At 43.3% G+C, this 14,652-nt stretch overlaps 1 protein-coding gene across 3 annotated transcripts in view; it reads left to right on the top strand.

The window, feature by feature from the left end:
• Positions 1 to 827: 827 nt before the first annotated feature.
• LOC119436778 (uncharacterized) overlaps positions 828 to 14,652 on the top strand; it is a 62,421-nt gene continuing 48,596 nt past the window's right edge. The window contains exons 1-3 of one of the 3 annotated variants that reach the window (XM_037703768.2): positions 828 to 881; positions 2,941 to 3,268; positions 7,878 to 7,993. In XM_037703768.2, coding sequence (XP_037559696.1) covers positions 843 to 881; positions 2,941 to 3,268; positions 7,878 to 7,993 — 483 coding nt within the window. In that variant the 5' untranslated portion in view covers positions 828 to 842. Of the gene's footprint in view, positions 882 to 2,308; positions 2,581 to 2,940; positions 3,269 to 7,877; positions 7,994 to 14,652 lie in introns of those variants that run through there. The other 2 variants (XM_037703767.2, XM_037703769.2) reach the window with 2 other exon arrangements.

Below are 14,652 nucleotides of genomic sequence, written 5' to 3'. Positions count from 1 at the left end.
ATTGTCGCGGCAGATGGTGCCACTATTGCATATAAAGTATGCTGCCATGAAACGTATTCTGTTATAATCCGATGAGAGGGCACCAGGTGCTACATTTATAAATACACAATACCAAGCAACACCCACTGCCGAAAGTCGTGTCCAAACAACAGTTATTGCGAATGATCGTGTTTAGCCGAAAACGTCTGGCTGACTGAACGTACGTACTCTATTATGTTATGTCCATTGTGGATGGAATGAAAAGTATCGCATCTTTGCTTCAATAGCATGTTTGATGGCGACGACGCAAAGTATTCGAAAATATTCGGAAAATACCGAAAGGTCCATTTTCGGCACTGTCTTTACGAACATTTTCTTTCACCTCTTCCAAATCCGCGATTTATGTACCCCTCTTCATTACAGCATCCCAACAGCCCAGGATTTGAGAAAATGATCATAAGTAAGTAAGTAATTAAGTAACTAAGTAAGTAAGTAAGTAAAACGGTTGCGGGGCAGTCAACTGTGATAAAACTTCTGTCAATGGTGTTTCACTTATCGTTCCCTGTGCACACTGAAACTTTCCAGGGCATTCAAACAAAACTCCAAAGGCACTCCTCTGGTCCTGGATAAGATAAATGTATAGGAGATACAGGAGCTTCTGTACAGGAGGCTCAAGCGCGCCCCCACCGTTATCAAGGACGGTTATCAAAGAAGCTTACAGATTGCCGTAGCGGACAGTGGGTAGAGCACGCTCCATACGTTCAAACGGGTCTAAGATTCAACGGTTTCTATACCTCCTGTAAACACTATGAACTCTGGTTGTACTCTGGTTACGGAATGCCTTATACCTGGTCTGGTGTTGTATGCGCTCCTTCCGAACCAACGCTGGGCCTTATTGTTCCGTGAGTATTCCGTGCAGCTGAAGATATCGCTGGAAACTATTTCAATAATTGAGCGATACTACAGGGTCAAACGCATTGTTCGTAATAACACCACTGATACAATACGTCCTTACATTGTCCTCGATACAATGCGTTTCCATTTCATCTTGTCTTTGTAGCCTACAAACGTGTTGTTGATAGCATATCGCTCAAATGCGCAAGAAGAATGCCTCTTTTGATAATCAAGTGGTCCTAGAACCTCAAGTACGAAACGATTATTCCGATACAACACTCGGCCCAAACGAACACGCGGCGCTCTATCAGAACTGTCATTGGATCGTTTATGCTATGGTTGATTGCAAGCGATTCCATACGGCTTTAGTCATGGATGCAACCAAAGACGACAAAGCCACGTTCCATCGGGAGAAAAATTTTGGAGAACACTATTTATAGCACAGCTGCGCAACGCGCGGTGGTACGCGCACGCGGGCACGCTCATGCGGGGAGTACCACTCATTTCAGCCTGCATGCCTAGCAGTACCTAGGCTGCGAAGAAAAAAAAAAAAAACGAATTTTTTTTTTGCTGCATATCTGTGGTCTAAAAACTTTTGCTCGCGATGTACACTGCGAGAAATACACAACCTGAAGATTATGTTGGCAGAGCCACATAGAACATAGAAGGTGCGCCGAACCAGAAATTTTTGGAGTACTGCACATCGATCGAAGAAAATATTTAATTTCGTAGTAGCATATATGCACCTGCCTAACGTACTAAAAGGCCAACATATGCTGTGAATTTAAGAAAGTGAAACGTTTTCTCGATTGCCATGTTCTTTGTACTAATGTCATCGTGAGAAACTATGCTGACTTCCGTGCTCCGAGAACTTACGGGGTCAGGTTCCTCCAACGTTTGGTTCAAAGCTTCATTCGATTCGTAAGAGGAAGCTATAGCTAGGGGGCTCCTATCTAAATACATGAGAATAGATAAATATTTTTTCTCGGCAACCACTGCACCAAGTGTGATGAGGTTTGTTGCATTGAAAAGAAAAAGTTAAAATCTAGTGACTGTTGGTTGCGAATTTTCGATTTAGCTCGCCAAGACGGGGGGGGGGGGGTTCTAACTCCCCCCCCCCCCCCCCCTGAGGCCGAGTTATCTGCGATATCTGTTCGTGGTGCAGAGCTACGATCGAATTTTTCATACTAAATTTCTTTGAAAATTTCTTTTAAAAAATCAAGCCTTAAATAAAAATTCCGCTTCTAACAATCACTATAATTTACCTTTCTCTCTCAAATGCGACAGATTTTATTAAAATCGGTCCGGAAGGAAGCATTCCGGCGTTTTACATGTATTTCAATTGGCGGCATCGGAGTTGCCCGAGCTAAAACTTCCTGAAACGTGGTACGTGTGGCGACATCTGATGCTACTATTTGCTCTCACGTTACAATGGCGACGCTTGCTATCACAGAATTCACTTTAACGGAATGAATATTTCTTACTGCACGGTCACATTGTCAAGAACCACCGTTTATGATGTTGGCAGGGAAGCTTGCTGTTCACGTTTTGCGAAAGCGTTAGACATATTTGTATTTGTCTGGCTGAGTGCGTTTCGCCGGCGCTCAAAGTTGACTGCACTGCTGCCTTTACACCAAACATGTTGTGCTCGTAAACATGTTATTGCCAGGCGTCATTGGAATAACCGTGCTTTTACTAGCGTCACAGGTTCGTACGCACGTTCTACATTGACCGAAAACAATTTGCTGCACCGTGCCGCATGGATGTTTAAGTACTGTATGTGTCTATACTTCTCCCTGTGGAGTGACAAGAAATGTAAATTGGGCCCTTTGAGCAATGAATGGTTCAGCGCGATTAGCGAAACTTGAAGTTTTGAAAAGTAAACGTGATGTGGTGCAACAGGGAGAATTATTTTTATTTTGTACATATACATGGGACAAACCGGCAAACTTGCGATAGATTATCACAGGTCGAGCGCGAGTGCAACCGCGTATGCGCGTCCATGTAGAACTTTCGCTGATGCTGGCCACACTGATCTGCTACTCACCTTTTGTGTTTCACCGACAGGTGCCGCTGCTGTGGGAGCCGGCGCTGAACATGCTTTCACACGTGGGGAAGATCTTTACAACCGGATTACTGCGAGGTGCCACTTCCAGGTTGGGGAACATTTCACGAACCATGGCTTTTTCAACTGTCGAGAGAGGTTCTCCCAACACCTTGGCCTACAGGCTGTATTTTCGTAAGTTATTCGTCGCATGCAGTTACATCGTTTTATCCTTGGTGGGTATTTTGCCTGATTTGATAACGCTAGGGTCTGGCATGGCCGTGGCCGTGGACGATTACTCCACTGTTGAACGGGGAAGTCCAAACTCTGCGAACTACAGCATGTATTTCCGTAAGTTATGACAAATGCATGTAGGCACTGTCCGTCTACGTTCGTGATGTCTGATGCTTGATTCCTGCGGTTGTGGATGCTGGAGATGTTTTCTGGAGCTGCTTCGGCTTGGTTTCTTGTCCTGCATGTTTTGCGGCTGATCCAGAGTTGTATGGTTTAAGAAGAGATTGGAAGGTTAGCCTCTCTCTCTGTAGATTTTTATATTTATTTGTATATATATATATATATATATATATATATATATATATATATATATATATATATATATATATATGTTGTATTAAACGTGCGGTCGCCTACCAATAACCAATAATCAGATATCGGACGCAACCAACGCGGCGTTTACAGTCGTTGTGAATTATAAACAGTGTTGCTGTATTGTGGACAACAGGTAGCAACGAGATCGCGAGTTGGTTTAAAACGAATTATGGCATTTTTTTGTCTGCCGTGTCCAGAGTGCAGGCTTCTGTCATGTTTGTCCGGGAGCTTTCTTGTCGCCTCCGGCGCTCATCTCTTGGCTCGTTTAGTTCTCACGTCCTTCGCATTTTGTGGCGTGTTCTTGTTTTATAGACCTTGTTCTAACGTTGCGTTTTCTTTTTTTTTTTCCCTCTTCCTGTCTATCGAGTTCCGGGAGGCGCTTGAGTCTAGCTGTACAGGCACCTGCAATGTGTAGCGCCTTATCTCACCTTGCCGTTATGTCGCTTTATCTTACGCGCGTTATTTCATACGAGCCAACAGGACAATCATTCTGCCTTATAAAAGTGGCATGGCGTCTAGAGGCACGACGCGAAGCGCGGTGTTACATAGATGCTACATAGCACATTCGAACTTACGCGTGCAACAAACATAAATAAAAACGCAGTTCTATTCTTGGGCTAGCACCGTACCGTGATGAATCAATGGTGCAGGGTCGAAATATGTATTTCGGGACCTGTAGCATAGCAACGCCTTTGGGTTATGGGTTGCGATATCATTCCACGGGAAGTTGCGTTCGCATGTACGCATTACGTGACATACAAATGTCATGTGAGCATGACAACCGTAACTTTCTCATCTTCAGGGAGCCTATCAATTTAAAAACAGCTCTAAAAGAACGTTTGAGTGCTCCTCCTCATTTCATTGTACCATATTGCAGACTGAATTCCGATCATTTTCTTTTTTGTGAATTAACAAATACAAACTTTTTATTTATTTTTATTATTTCTTTAAGTTCGATCCCTGCCCAACGTAAAATGTACATAGCACGTTTTATACAGCTGGCAGATCACACAGCTCAGTTCAGCTTCATTCCACCGAGTCCACATTTTTCTATTTTGCTTTGTTTCTATGTTCTGTCTGCGTTTGCTGTTTCATCAAACATACAGCTGTTGTCTGCTGTATATGTCCTCGATGTGCAGGTGCGGTCTTATCTGTATGGCCTTTGTCCCTTCATTAAAGGCAATAAAGTTGGCATCCTCTCTTCTGATTCAGCATCCGGTGTCTGGTTAGGGTTGTATAAAGTATGATCAAAGTGCCCAGATATTTGTGTAATTATCGAGTAAAGTAGTAAATCTGTGCAGCAAGTTTATAAAGGAAGCATCACAATGCAGAAACAACAAAGTTTAGTTCAAATTACTGTAGAAAATGTTATATGCTCATGCCAAACAGAGGACAGGACCCTCTGACCAAGAACTTTGTAGCATCACATAGAAGAAAGCATCATCTTTAGAGATGACCACATCTGTGGCACATTTGGTGTATGGAAGATGTAGTATTTGGGTGACTAAAGTTGACTTTACCTTTGAATATTGCTTACTTCCTGCCTTTTACACATGCCACATATTTAATAATTGATCAAAAGTGCAAAGGTGTCCTAACTAGTAGTCACAGCATTTTTGTTCCCTTTACTTGATAAAGAATTGGAAATTATCTGCTCTCTGCACTTTAGCTGGTTTTCTGTGTATGGAACTATAAATAATGCTCAATTTGTGTGTACGGATAGATTCACATTTAATTGTATTTGTACTACACTCTCGGCAATAATAAAGTTGCATGGACAAAGTGAGACAGAAACGATGGGGACGAGCACAGACTTCCAAGTTAATTGAAGAAATTGTACCAAACACATTCTCTTCGTGTGCTGTGTTCACAATTGTGCACATGAAGGTGATGCATCAAAATCAACAGCACTGATTAAAATTATAATATTTAAAATACGTCACAAACTTCTTGAAGCACTTCTTATTAGACCTGTGCTGCAAGGTTGAATAATAAGTGTAAAGCAGTGATGTGATTGCTGCTCCAATTGCTCCAAAAGGCCAATCCTGCTACATTTTCGATAATGTGCTCCAAAGCTGCTCCAAAAGGTGTTTTCTGCTACTTTAAAAAACAAACTTATCTAACAAGTGACCTTTGTCATACGCGCTCATCGTGTGTGCACATGGAGGAAGTAAAACGTGGGTGCAAGAGTCTGGCTACTACGCGCTTGGAATGTGCTGGCTCCGGTCATTGCTGAAATGGCACTTAGGAGGTGAGAGCACACAACTTTCGTAACGCTTTATGAAAAAGCGTTCTGCTGATACAGCAAAGCGTTTTTGCAGTGTGACGTACATGTGGATTCGTCAGTTCGGTACATGATGGCTGAAAATTTTGCTAAATGGGGTCAACTCATTGCACATGCTACTGAGCTTGTTTCTCTTCCTTGCACTGCTGCCATATTGCTGTTTTCGGCTGGTGTAGTTTAGCGAGCGAGCATTGCACACACCTAAAGCTCTTCCGTAGTATAGTTCCCCAAATTTCCGTCTCCATGTGCACTTCTACAGTTCCCATCATTTTAGCGCCCAGCCTAGTGCAAACTAGAAAGCTAAAGCAGAGATTAGAGTGGTTTGTGGTCATACTATCATCGTGATGCTGTAGTGGTCGTATTATTGTCATCCCAGCTTCATCGTCTAATTTTCTTCGCACCATTGTCTTCATACAGTTGTCATCCCATTGCCATGATGCCATCGACATCACACAGCCGTCGTCATTACTTTGCCATCATATGATGCATGGGATTCGCATGGTTTAGCGCCACAACTTGTTAAGCTAAATGATTCTTCTTGGTAAAAATGTGCTTGTTTCCTGTTAAACTGGGCTTCCTCCTTCTGTAAGCTCTCTTGATTCTCTCAAAGGCAATTTTTCCATTTGGAAATACGCATTCAGATGCTCCAAAAGCTCGCTTTTCTGCTCCAATGCACACTTTTGGTTGCTCCAAGAAGCTGCTCCAAGACGGCCTCGGCCATTCACATCACTGGTAAAGTGTTTTAGTTAAATGAGCTGGGAAGGTAGATGACTGGACGTTTGCCAGGCAGTGTCAGTTTGTCTTTATGTTGCGGCTTCACTTCTTTCATTGTTTTCACAATGTTTTACATCGGGCACATATTTCAAGTGTCTGGATGGGTGCTTTCCAAGTATGTTAGACATGAATTAGTTGAGATGCTCATATCTGAAATTCCTGTAAGGATGATCTATCATGGAGTCCACATTCTGTAAACCTGAGATAACCCACTGAAGAAGTGAAAATTCCTCATTTATTCTGCAGCTGTACAGTTTTCATGATTTTGAAGTACAAGAAATGTGATGAAAAAAATTTTTCAATAGACAGAATTCATTGGTGCCTGAAGGGAATATCTAAAGGACACAGTTATCACAGAAAAATGTGTTTATCTTTCTCATTTCAAACCTGTGACTATGTGTTCTAACCAGAAAATGCATGTCAATAAAAAAAAAAGTTATACAAGAGTGAAATACAATGCATACCTGACTATCGACAACTGACCAATTTTGTTCACATTATCGACGTTGCTTTGTAATTGATAATCGGGCATGCATTCTGTTTTGCTCTCCGGAAGCCACTGCCTTTCATTTTGGGTTATGCCTTTTTTTGGTTAAAATATGCAGCTGCAGTTTGAATTAAAACGAAAATGCATGTTTTTCTGTGATGACTGATATATTGATGTGCTTTCTTCAATAAAGTTTAAAGTCTGTACTCATCCCCATCATTTCTGTGTCTTTGTTCATGCATAGCTTTGAGCAGTTTTACTTAAAGCTGATATGCATCAACTGGCCCAATACAATATTTTACTATGTTTAGTAGTTAATTTACCAGTTACTAAACTCTGAATATATTTTAGTTGGGGGCATTAGTTTTTAACCCCCTATCAGCAATTTAGACACGTCTGTTGTGACTGCAAGATAGAGAGTATATCTAATTATGGGGTGCTCTGGTTTCGCGAGGTGTGTGATTTCGAGGTGGTGGTGTTAATGAAAAGTCAATGCCACAGTTAAAGCTTTAGTATTCCCACATATTTGTGCACTTTGCCTGCGAAGCATTGAGCGCAACAAATGACTAGTGTTTTTGGAAAGTTGAGAACTCCTTTAGTGGAATTTAAGAATACTGCAGCTCAAGCATGTCTTGTACATGGGAGGCTGTAGCTGGAATTTTCGCAGTATTTCTTGCTGTTTCTGCCGGTGAAAATTGCAATTATAACTGTTATTGGTGCTGTTTTGAATTGCAATTTTGCCACAGTAGGCAGCTGATGCTTATGTAACAGCATATTAACGAGGTGCTGTTATCGCTTCTCTGTAGGCAAGGGAGACCAATACATCTCCCCTTTCCATGATATCCCCATGTTTGCGGATGAGGCCAACCGCATTTACAACATGGTTGTGGAAGTGCCCCGCTGGACAAATGCGAAAATGGAGGTGTGTGTTTTACTTTTGGAGTCTGTTTGATTTGGTTCTTTCATAATTTGTCTTGCTTGTAGTAGTTTCTTGTTATCAATGAGTGGGGACTCATTGAAATTAAGGGCTGGAAGAAGTTGCTTAAGTTTGGTGTGGCCTACATTGTGCAAATTTTTATACTCAGATTCAGTGGTAGCAGGCCATATGAAATACACTTAATTCGTGGAGATGACATGTTGATGCTTTCATTACTTGTTTATTTAAAATTACTGCCAAGTTAATCCCTTAGCCATTTTATTATATCAAGACATTTCTAAACAAGAATGCTTTCTTTTTCAATTGCTGATTCTGAATCTTATGCTAACAAGCTGGTTTTTGAGGCCGAAAAAAATAACTGACTCATAGAATAAATAAAAGTAGCCCACTGCATCTTGTTGTACACTACAGTATATAAGCTCCAACTGCATGCTAGTAATAAAAAAAAAATTATGGAAGGAATATATACAGTAATTTCTAGTCTGTCACATTAGCTGCACATGCTAACAGTGCATTTGACTAAAAGGGAGCTTTGGCAGCATGTCGTACAGCTCGAAACAAGGGATTACGCTGAGTGGCTTTCTGATGGATTTTATAGACGATCATCAAAACCAGCTCATGCTCTAGAAAACACTCAATATATCCAAACAATTCAGCTGGTGAGCTTACTATAAACTTTTTACAAGGCTCAAAAAAAAAAGGGAATGGTAGAGGCTTTGGCAGAATGCTGTTGACGGTAATTTTAGTCCACAGACGCGCACTTGGGATATCGTGCTCTGAGCTTGCTCTTTGCCTTCTTCATCCGTAGGGTTGCTCACCTCAGTCATCATCACGCTTGTCTTCACTTTTTAAAACAATCTGCACCTCAGTGTCTGAACCATCATCGTCTGAAAAAAAAATGACAACAAAGAAATGCCCTTTTTCCGGAAGACGGGCAGGGAATACATGCAACGCCTCCACCGGATGCCATTTTGAAAACTCCGGTTGCCGTACAAAAAAGCGCTCCAGCAGTAGAAAAAGAATGGAATCACTGGTCACGTACTGCCATCTGCCGTCCAAAAAACTAATTAAACTGTGGATGAGCGTCTCGTCCAAAACACTCAATGTGTGAACATGGGCTGCAAGGATGAGCCGCCCCGCAGGGGCGTCTGCGTAAGCAGACGTTTGGTGTGTTGCGACACCACGGACCCGAGCACATGGGGGTTGGACCCTCCCGCGTCTAACCGTGCGCGGCTTAGCCGTGTCCGGGGAAAAGGGGATCCTGGGGGTTGAGCTGATGCTGAGTGTTTGGACCTTTAAGGCCCCTCGGCGGAGGCAACACACCCCTTTGGCCTCGGCTTCATGTAGGCGGCACCCCCGGACTGACCCACCCGGGGGAAATCGGTAGTTGCCTTTTCCTGTCTCTCTCTCTCTCGACTTTTCATCTTTCCTGTCTTCTACTCTCTTCTATATTACTTCCGATCTTCTTGGCAGCGAGGGTTAACCCTGTGTGAGTAGCCAACCTAGGCTATTTCATATTCGGTTATAGTGGTGACGTACGGCTGGCGTCTGCAGGACCTGTGTTTACAGGCCCTGCAGCGTCCCCTTGTTGGGCTCCATGGTGGGTGGCTGGCGTTGCTACCGAAAAATCCATATATCCTTATGGCTAGTTCCTTCCCATCCCTCTCTGATCGCCGTCTGAAACGAGGGCGCACCGAAGACGTGTTCCAGTTCTTTGGACAACAAAAACAAAACTTCCCACGATTCCATGTAATTCACTCCGAAAAAGCAGGAAAACAAGTACGGACAATCTCTCCTTTTCTAGTCTCTAAATCCCTAACTGAGGCTCTTGGGCCAAGTTATAAGGCATCGAGGATGGCCAGTGGTGATCTCCTCTTAGAGCTCCATGATCAGAAACAATATGAAAAGCTGCCTAATCTAGTGTCATTTGGGGACATCCAAGTAACTGTAACCCCACACCGCACCATGAACACCACCCGCGGCGTTGTCTCAGACGACGATTTGTTGGAGCTGACTGAAGCTGAACTCTTGGAGGGCTTCAGTGAGCAGAATGTAATCAATGTTAAACGATCAAGATGAGGCGCGACGGCAAGGAAATTATGACTAAGCACCTGATACTCACTTTCAATTCAAGTGTTCTGCCCGAGTCCATCGAGGCCGGGCACATCAAACTTCATGTAAGGCCATACGTGCCAAATCCTCTGAGATGTTTTAAGTGCCAGCGATTTGGGCACAGCTCACAGAACTGCCGAGGCCGGCAAACTTGTGCGAAATGCAGTAATCATGAACACACCTCTGAATCCTGTGAAAACTCTCTTCACTGTGCGAACTGTAATGGGGAGCATGCCGCGTACTCGCGGTCCTGCCCATGCTGGAAGAAAGAGAAGGAAATTGTTACAATTAAAGTAAAACAAAACATTTTGTTTAAAGAGGCACGTCGGCAGGTGTCCTACCTGCCAAAAACCAGCTTTGCCGAAGTGGTGCGTCAGGGGGCTGCACCACAACGGCCTTCGGCGGCTGCCTGGCACACGCGTAGTGAGCCAGCGGTGACGCCATCCGCCCCCTTGGCGGGTGCAGCCAGTACTGCTCCGCCATCCAAAGAGGGCCCATCATCCTCCGGGCTGGTGGGTTCCAAGGCCCCGTCTTTCGAGGCGAGGCTTTCAAGGCAACCACATCGCTCAGCGTGTGTCCAGCGCCTCGCAAGAGGCTATGGACACAACACCGAGCGTGAGGGCGCAGTCAGCGCCTAAGGAGCGGCGCGATTCCATCGACCGCTCCAAAAAAGAAAAATCTCGTGTCACGGCGCCTGGAAAGGGCCCGTGAGCTAAGTTTATATTCTTGAACACACAGCATAAAAATCTATCAAAATGAACACACAAATCCTCCAATGGAATGTGAGAGGACTTCTCCGTAATCTCGATGATATCACAGAACTCCTCCATAAATATAAGCCAAAAGTGCTGTGTGTTCAGGAAACACATCTAAAACCTACACAAACAAACTTCCTCAGACAATATGCTATCTTCCGTAAAGACCGTGATGATGCTGTTGCCTCGTCCGGAGGTGTAGCAATAATTGTAGATAAATCTGTTGCTTGCCATAATCTCTCTCTTCAGACACCACTTGAGGCGGTGTCCGTGCGAGCGATACTTTTCAAGAAGTTGGTAACGATTTGTTGTATCTACATACCGCCAGCTTACAAACTCAGCAAAACATAATTTCACACACTAACTGACCAGCTCCCGGAACCATACATTATCACCGGTGATTTTAATGCCCACAGCACTTTGTGGGGAGACTCCCGGTGTGATGCCAGGGGTCGGCTAATAGAGAACTTTCTTATAACAGGGTGCGTACAGGTCCTTGAAATCCTTGAAAACCCTTGAAATTGAAAAGTGCATGTTCAAGGCCCTTGAAAGTCCTGGAATTTTTTTCCTTCCTTGAAAATCCTTGAATTTCTAGAGCAGTGCACTCTGATATCGACATTGCGACCTTTCTGTGGTAGATCAGCATCGATCTGATATACTATATTGATAGATATTGATAGAAGCAATACGCTGGCACGAGCACACACGGTTCCGTTTTGCAGAACTGTGGGGAAAAAATAAAAGGCTTCACCGCATCAAACCGTGAACGGAGTGAGAGATGCGTGCCGCGCTTCGGTGCTGGCTCGGCTGGCAGTGTTTACGTTGCTTTCCTCATCCTATCGTTCGTTTCACTCCTCGCCCGTCGGTCTGCCTTTTCCCACTTTCTCTCTTGCGCGCGAGGTGAACCTAAAGAGAGCTATAGTGGAGCAACTTTACCACTGATGCTCAGTGCCTTTGTGCCTTCGGCTGGAGATTTATGATTTTATTTATGGTAATATAAGTGCAACAACATTATGCTGAATGTTTTCGAAATGTTTGTTGTGTTAACTTTTAATATTGCAGATTGAGAAATGATCAAGACAAGACATGTTTGACAAAATTGCAATATACTGTAAATCTATTTTTTATAATATCATGGATGTGTAGCAAGACTACACTGAATGGTTTGGAAATGTTCGGTAAACTTGACCAGTTAATACTGGAGAAGTCAGAGTAGCTGTTGGGAGCATTCAGTGTGTTTTGTTAACTTCCTTTTCTTTGGTATTGTTGTGAACTTGCAAAGTGATCAAGGTTACACAATATTAACATCATTGGGATATACATTTATTTCTTTTGATTTTAGCGCAATAACCCTATGCTGAATGTTTTGAATATTTTTGGTGAACTTTACCAAGTCTATACTGGAGAAATCTCAGCCGCTGTTGTAAGCATTCATTTTGTGTTGTGATCTTGAGAAGTTATCAAGGCTAGACGTTTTATTATAATTGTGACATACATTTATTTATTGTAAGTGCAATAAAGCAAGTCATTTTTGGAAATGTTAGAGTAAAGAAATCCTACTTTGGATGCCGCTCTGAGTCCTTGAAAAACCTGTGACAGGTCCTGGAAAGTCCTGGAATATCCTTGAATTTTTGCCTTGGGAACCTGTACGAACCCTGTTATAACCTCTGGTGCGTGTCTCTTTAACAAAAAAGAGCCCACCTATTATAACACCCATCATAATTCATTTTCTTCTATAGATTTAGCGATTGGCTCTGCTACCCTACTTCCTCATATAGAATGGAATGTCGTTGAAGATCCATTTGGGAGCGACCACTTTCCTGTGACGCTGACCTTGACAGAAGAACATGACAGTCCACCCCACGCCCCCCGTTGGAAAATAACATCAGCTAACTGGAAAGGTTTTAAAGAATCAACCTACTTATCACAAGATTTTATCAACGATTTTAGTATTGACGACGCAGTAGCGTATTTTACTGATTTTATACTGCACGCAGCTGAAAAATTCATTCCGCAAACAAAAGGGCTCTCATGTAAAAGACGGGTTCCTTGGTGGAATGAGGAGTGCAGACTGGCACGAAAGAAACAGAACAAAGCGTGGGGCGCATTGCGTCGCTCCTCGACTGCGGAAAATCTTATAGAATTTAAACTGGCAAAATCACAGGGAAGGCGCACGTGGCGACAGGCAAGGAAGGCTAGCTGGGAGAGATTTCTCTCTGGCATAACATCCTACACTCAAGAGCCTAAAATATGGATTGGCCTAAGAAAGCTAAAGGGGCAGGAAGTCCACCCATTGCCTTTAGTTGACGACCAAGGGAATAGCTTGGAAGACCAGGCCAACGCTCTGGGCGAACACTTCGAGCGTGTATCAAGTTCCATGCATTACTCGGAATCATTTCTTAAATATAAACAAGTAGCTGAAAAGTCACTGGATCGCAAATGCCGACCGAACGCACCATACAATCATCCTTTTGTTATTGCCGAGCTGAGAGCTGCCTTGAGCGTGTGCAGTAGCTCTGCACCGGGAGCTGACAGAATCATGTATGACATGATTAAAAACCTACACACTGACACACAGATGACACTTCTGGCACTCTTCAACTCTATCTGGGCTGCCGGATACCTCCCATCCTCATGGAAGGAAGCTATTGTTATTCCAATTTTGAAGCAGGGTAAAGACCCTTCTTTAGCGGCAAGTTACCGCCCGATAGCTCTCACAAGTTGCCTGTGTAAGCTTTTTGAAAAAATGATTAATCGCCGACTTATACATTTCCTTGAACTGAACAAAATGCTTGATCCCTATCAGTGTGGCTTCAGAGAAGGGCGGTCTACAACTGATCATCTTGTGCGCACTGAAGGACATATCCGTGACGCATTTGTACACGGGCAGTTTTTCTTGTCGATATTCCTAGATATGGAAAAGGCGTACGACACAACTTGGCGCTACGGAATTTTGCGAGACTTGTCGGGAATGGGTATCCGCGGAAATATGCTAAATATAATAGAAAGCTATTTGTCAAAACGTGCCTTCTGCGTGAAAATCGGCAATGTACTGTTGCGTCAATATATACAGGAAACTGGTGTACCCCAAGGAGGGGTGCTTAGCTGCACACTGTTTATCGTGAAGATGAACACACTTCGTGCTTCATTACCACCAGCGATTATTTATTCCGTCTACGTAGACGACATACAAATAGGTTTCAAATCCTGCAACCTCACAGTGTGTGAGAGACAAGTACAACAGGGCCTAAACAAAGTATCCAAATGGGCAGACGAAAACGGATTCAAAGTGAACCCCCACAAAAGTTCTTGTGTTCTGTTCACCAGGAAGAAAGGGCTTGTTGCAGATCCCACTATCGAAATGTATGGACAACAAATACCTGTGAACAAACAGCACAAGTTCCTAGGCATCATACTTGATTCTAAACTTACTTTCATTCCGCATATAAAATATCTGATGAGAAATGTCTAAAAACAATGAACTTACTGAAAATCTTGTCTCACACATCCTGGGGTAGCGACAGGAAATGTCTAATGAATCTCTACAAGAGTCTCATTTCATCACGATTGGATTATGGTAGCGTGGTATATCACTCTGCCGCCCCTAGTGCGCTGAAGATGCTGGACCCCGTCCACCATCTAGGTATCCGCCTGGCCACTGGCGCTTTCAGAACAAGCCCCATTGAAAGTTTATACGTCGAATCAAATGAGTGGTCACTCCATCTGCAGAGAACATACACCAGCCTCACATATTTCCTTAAAGTCCACTCTAATCAT

Source organism: Dermacentor silvarum, chromosome 1 (assembly GCF_013339745.2).
Source record: "Dermacentor silvarum isolate Dsil-2018 chromosome 1, BIME_Dsil_1.4, whole genome shotgun sequence".
NCBI lineage: Eukaryota > Metazoa > Arthropoda > Arachnida > Ixodida > Ixodidae > Dermacentor > Dermacentor silvarum.
Note: the sequence above shows the minus strand (reverse complement) of the source record. Positions and strands in the feature narration are given on the sequence as shown.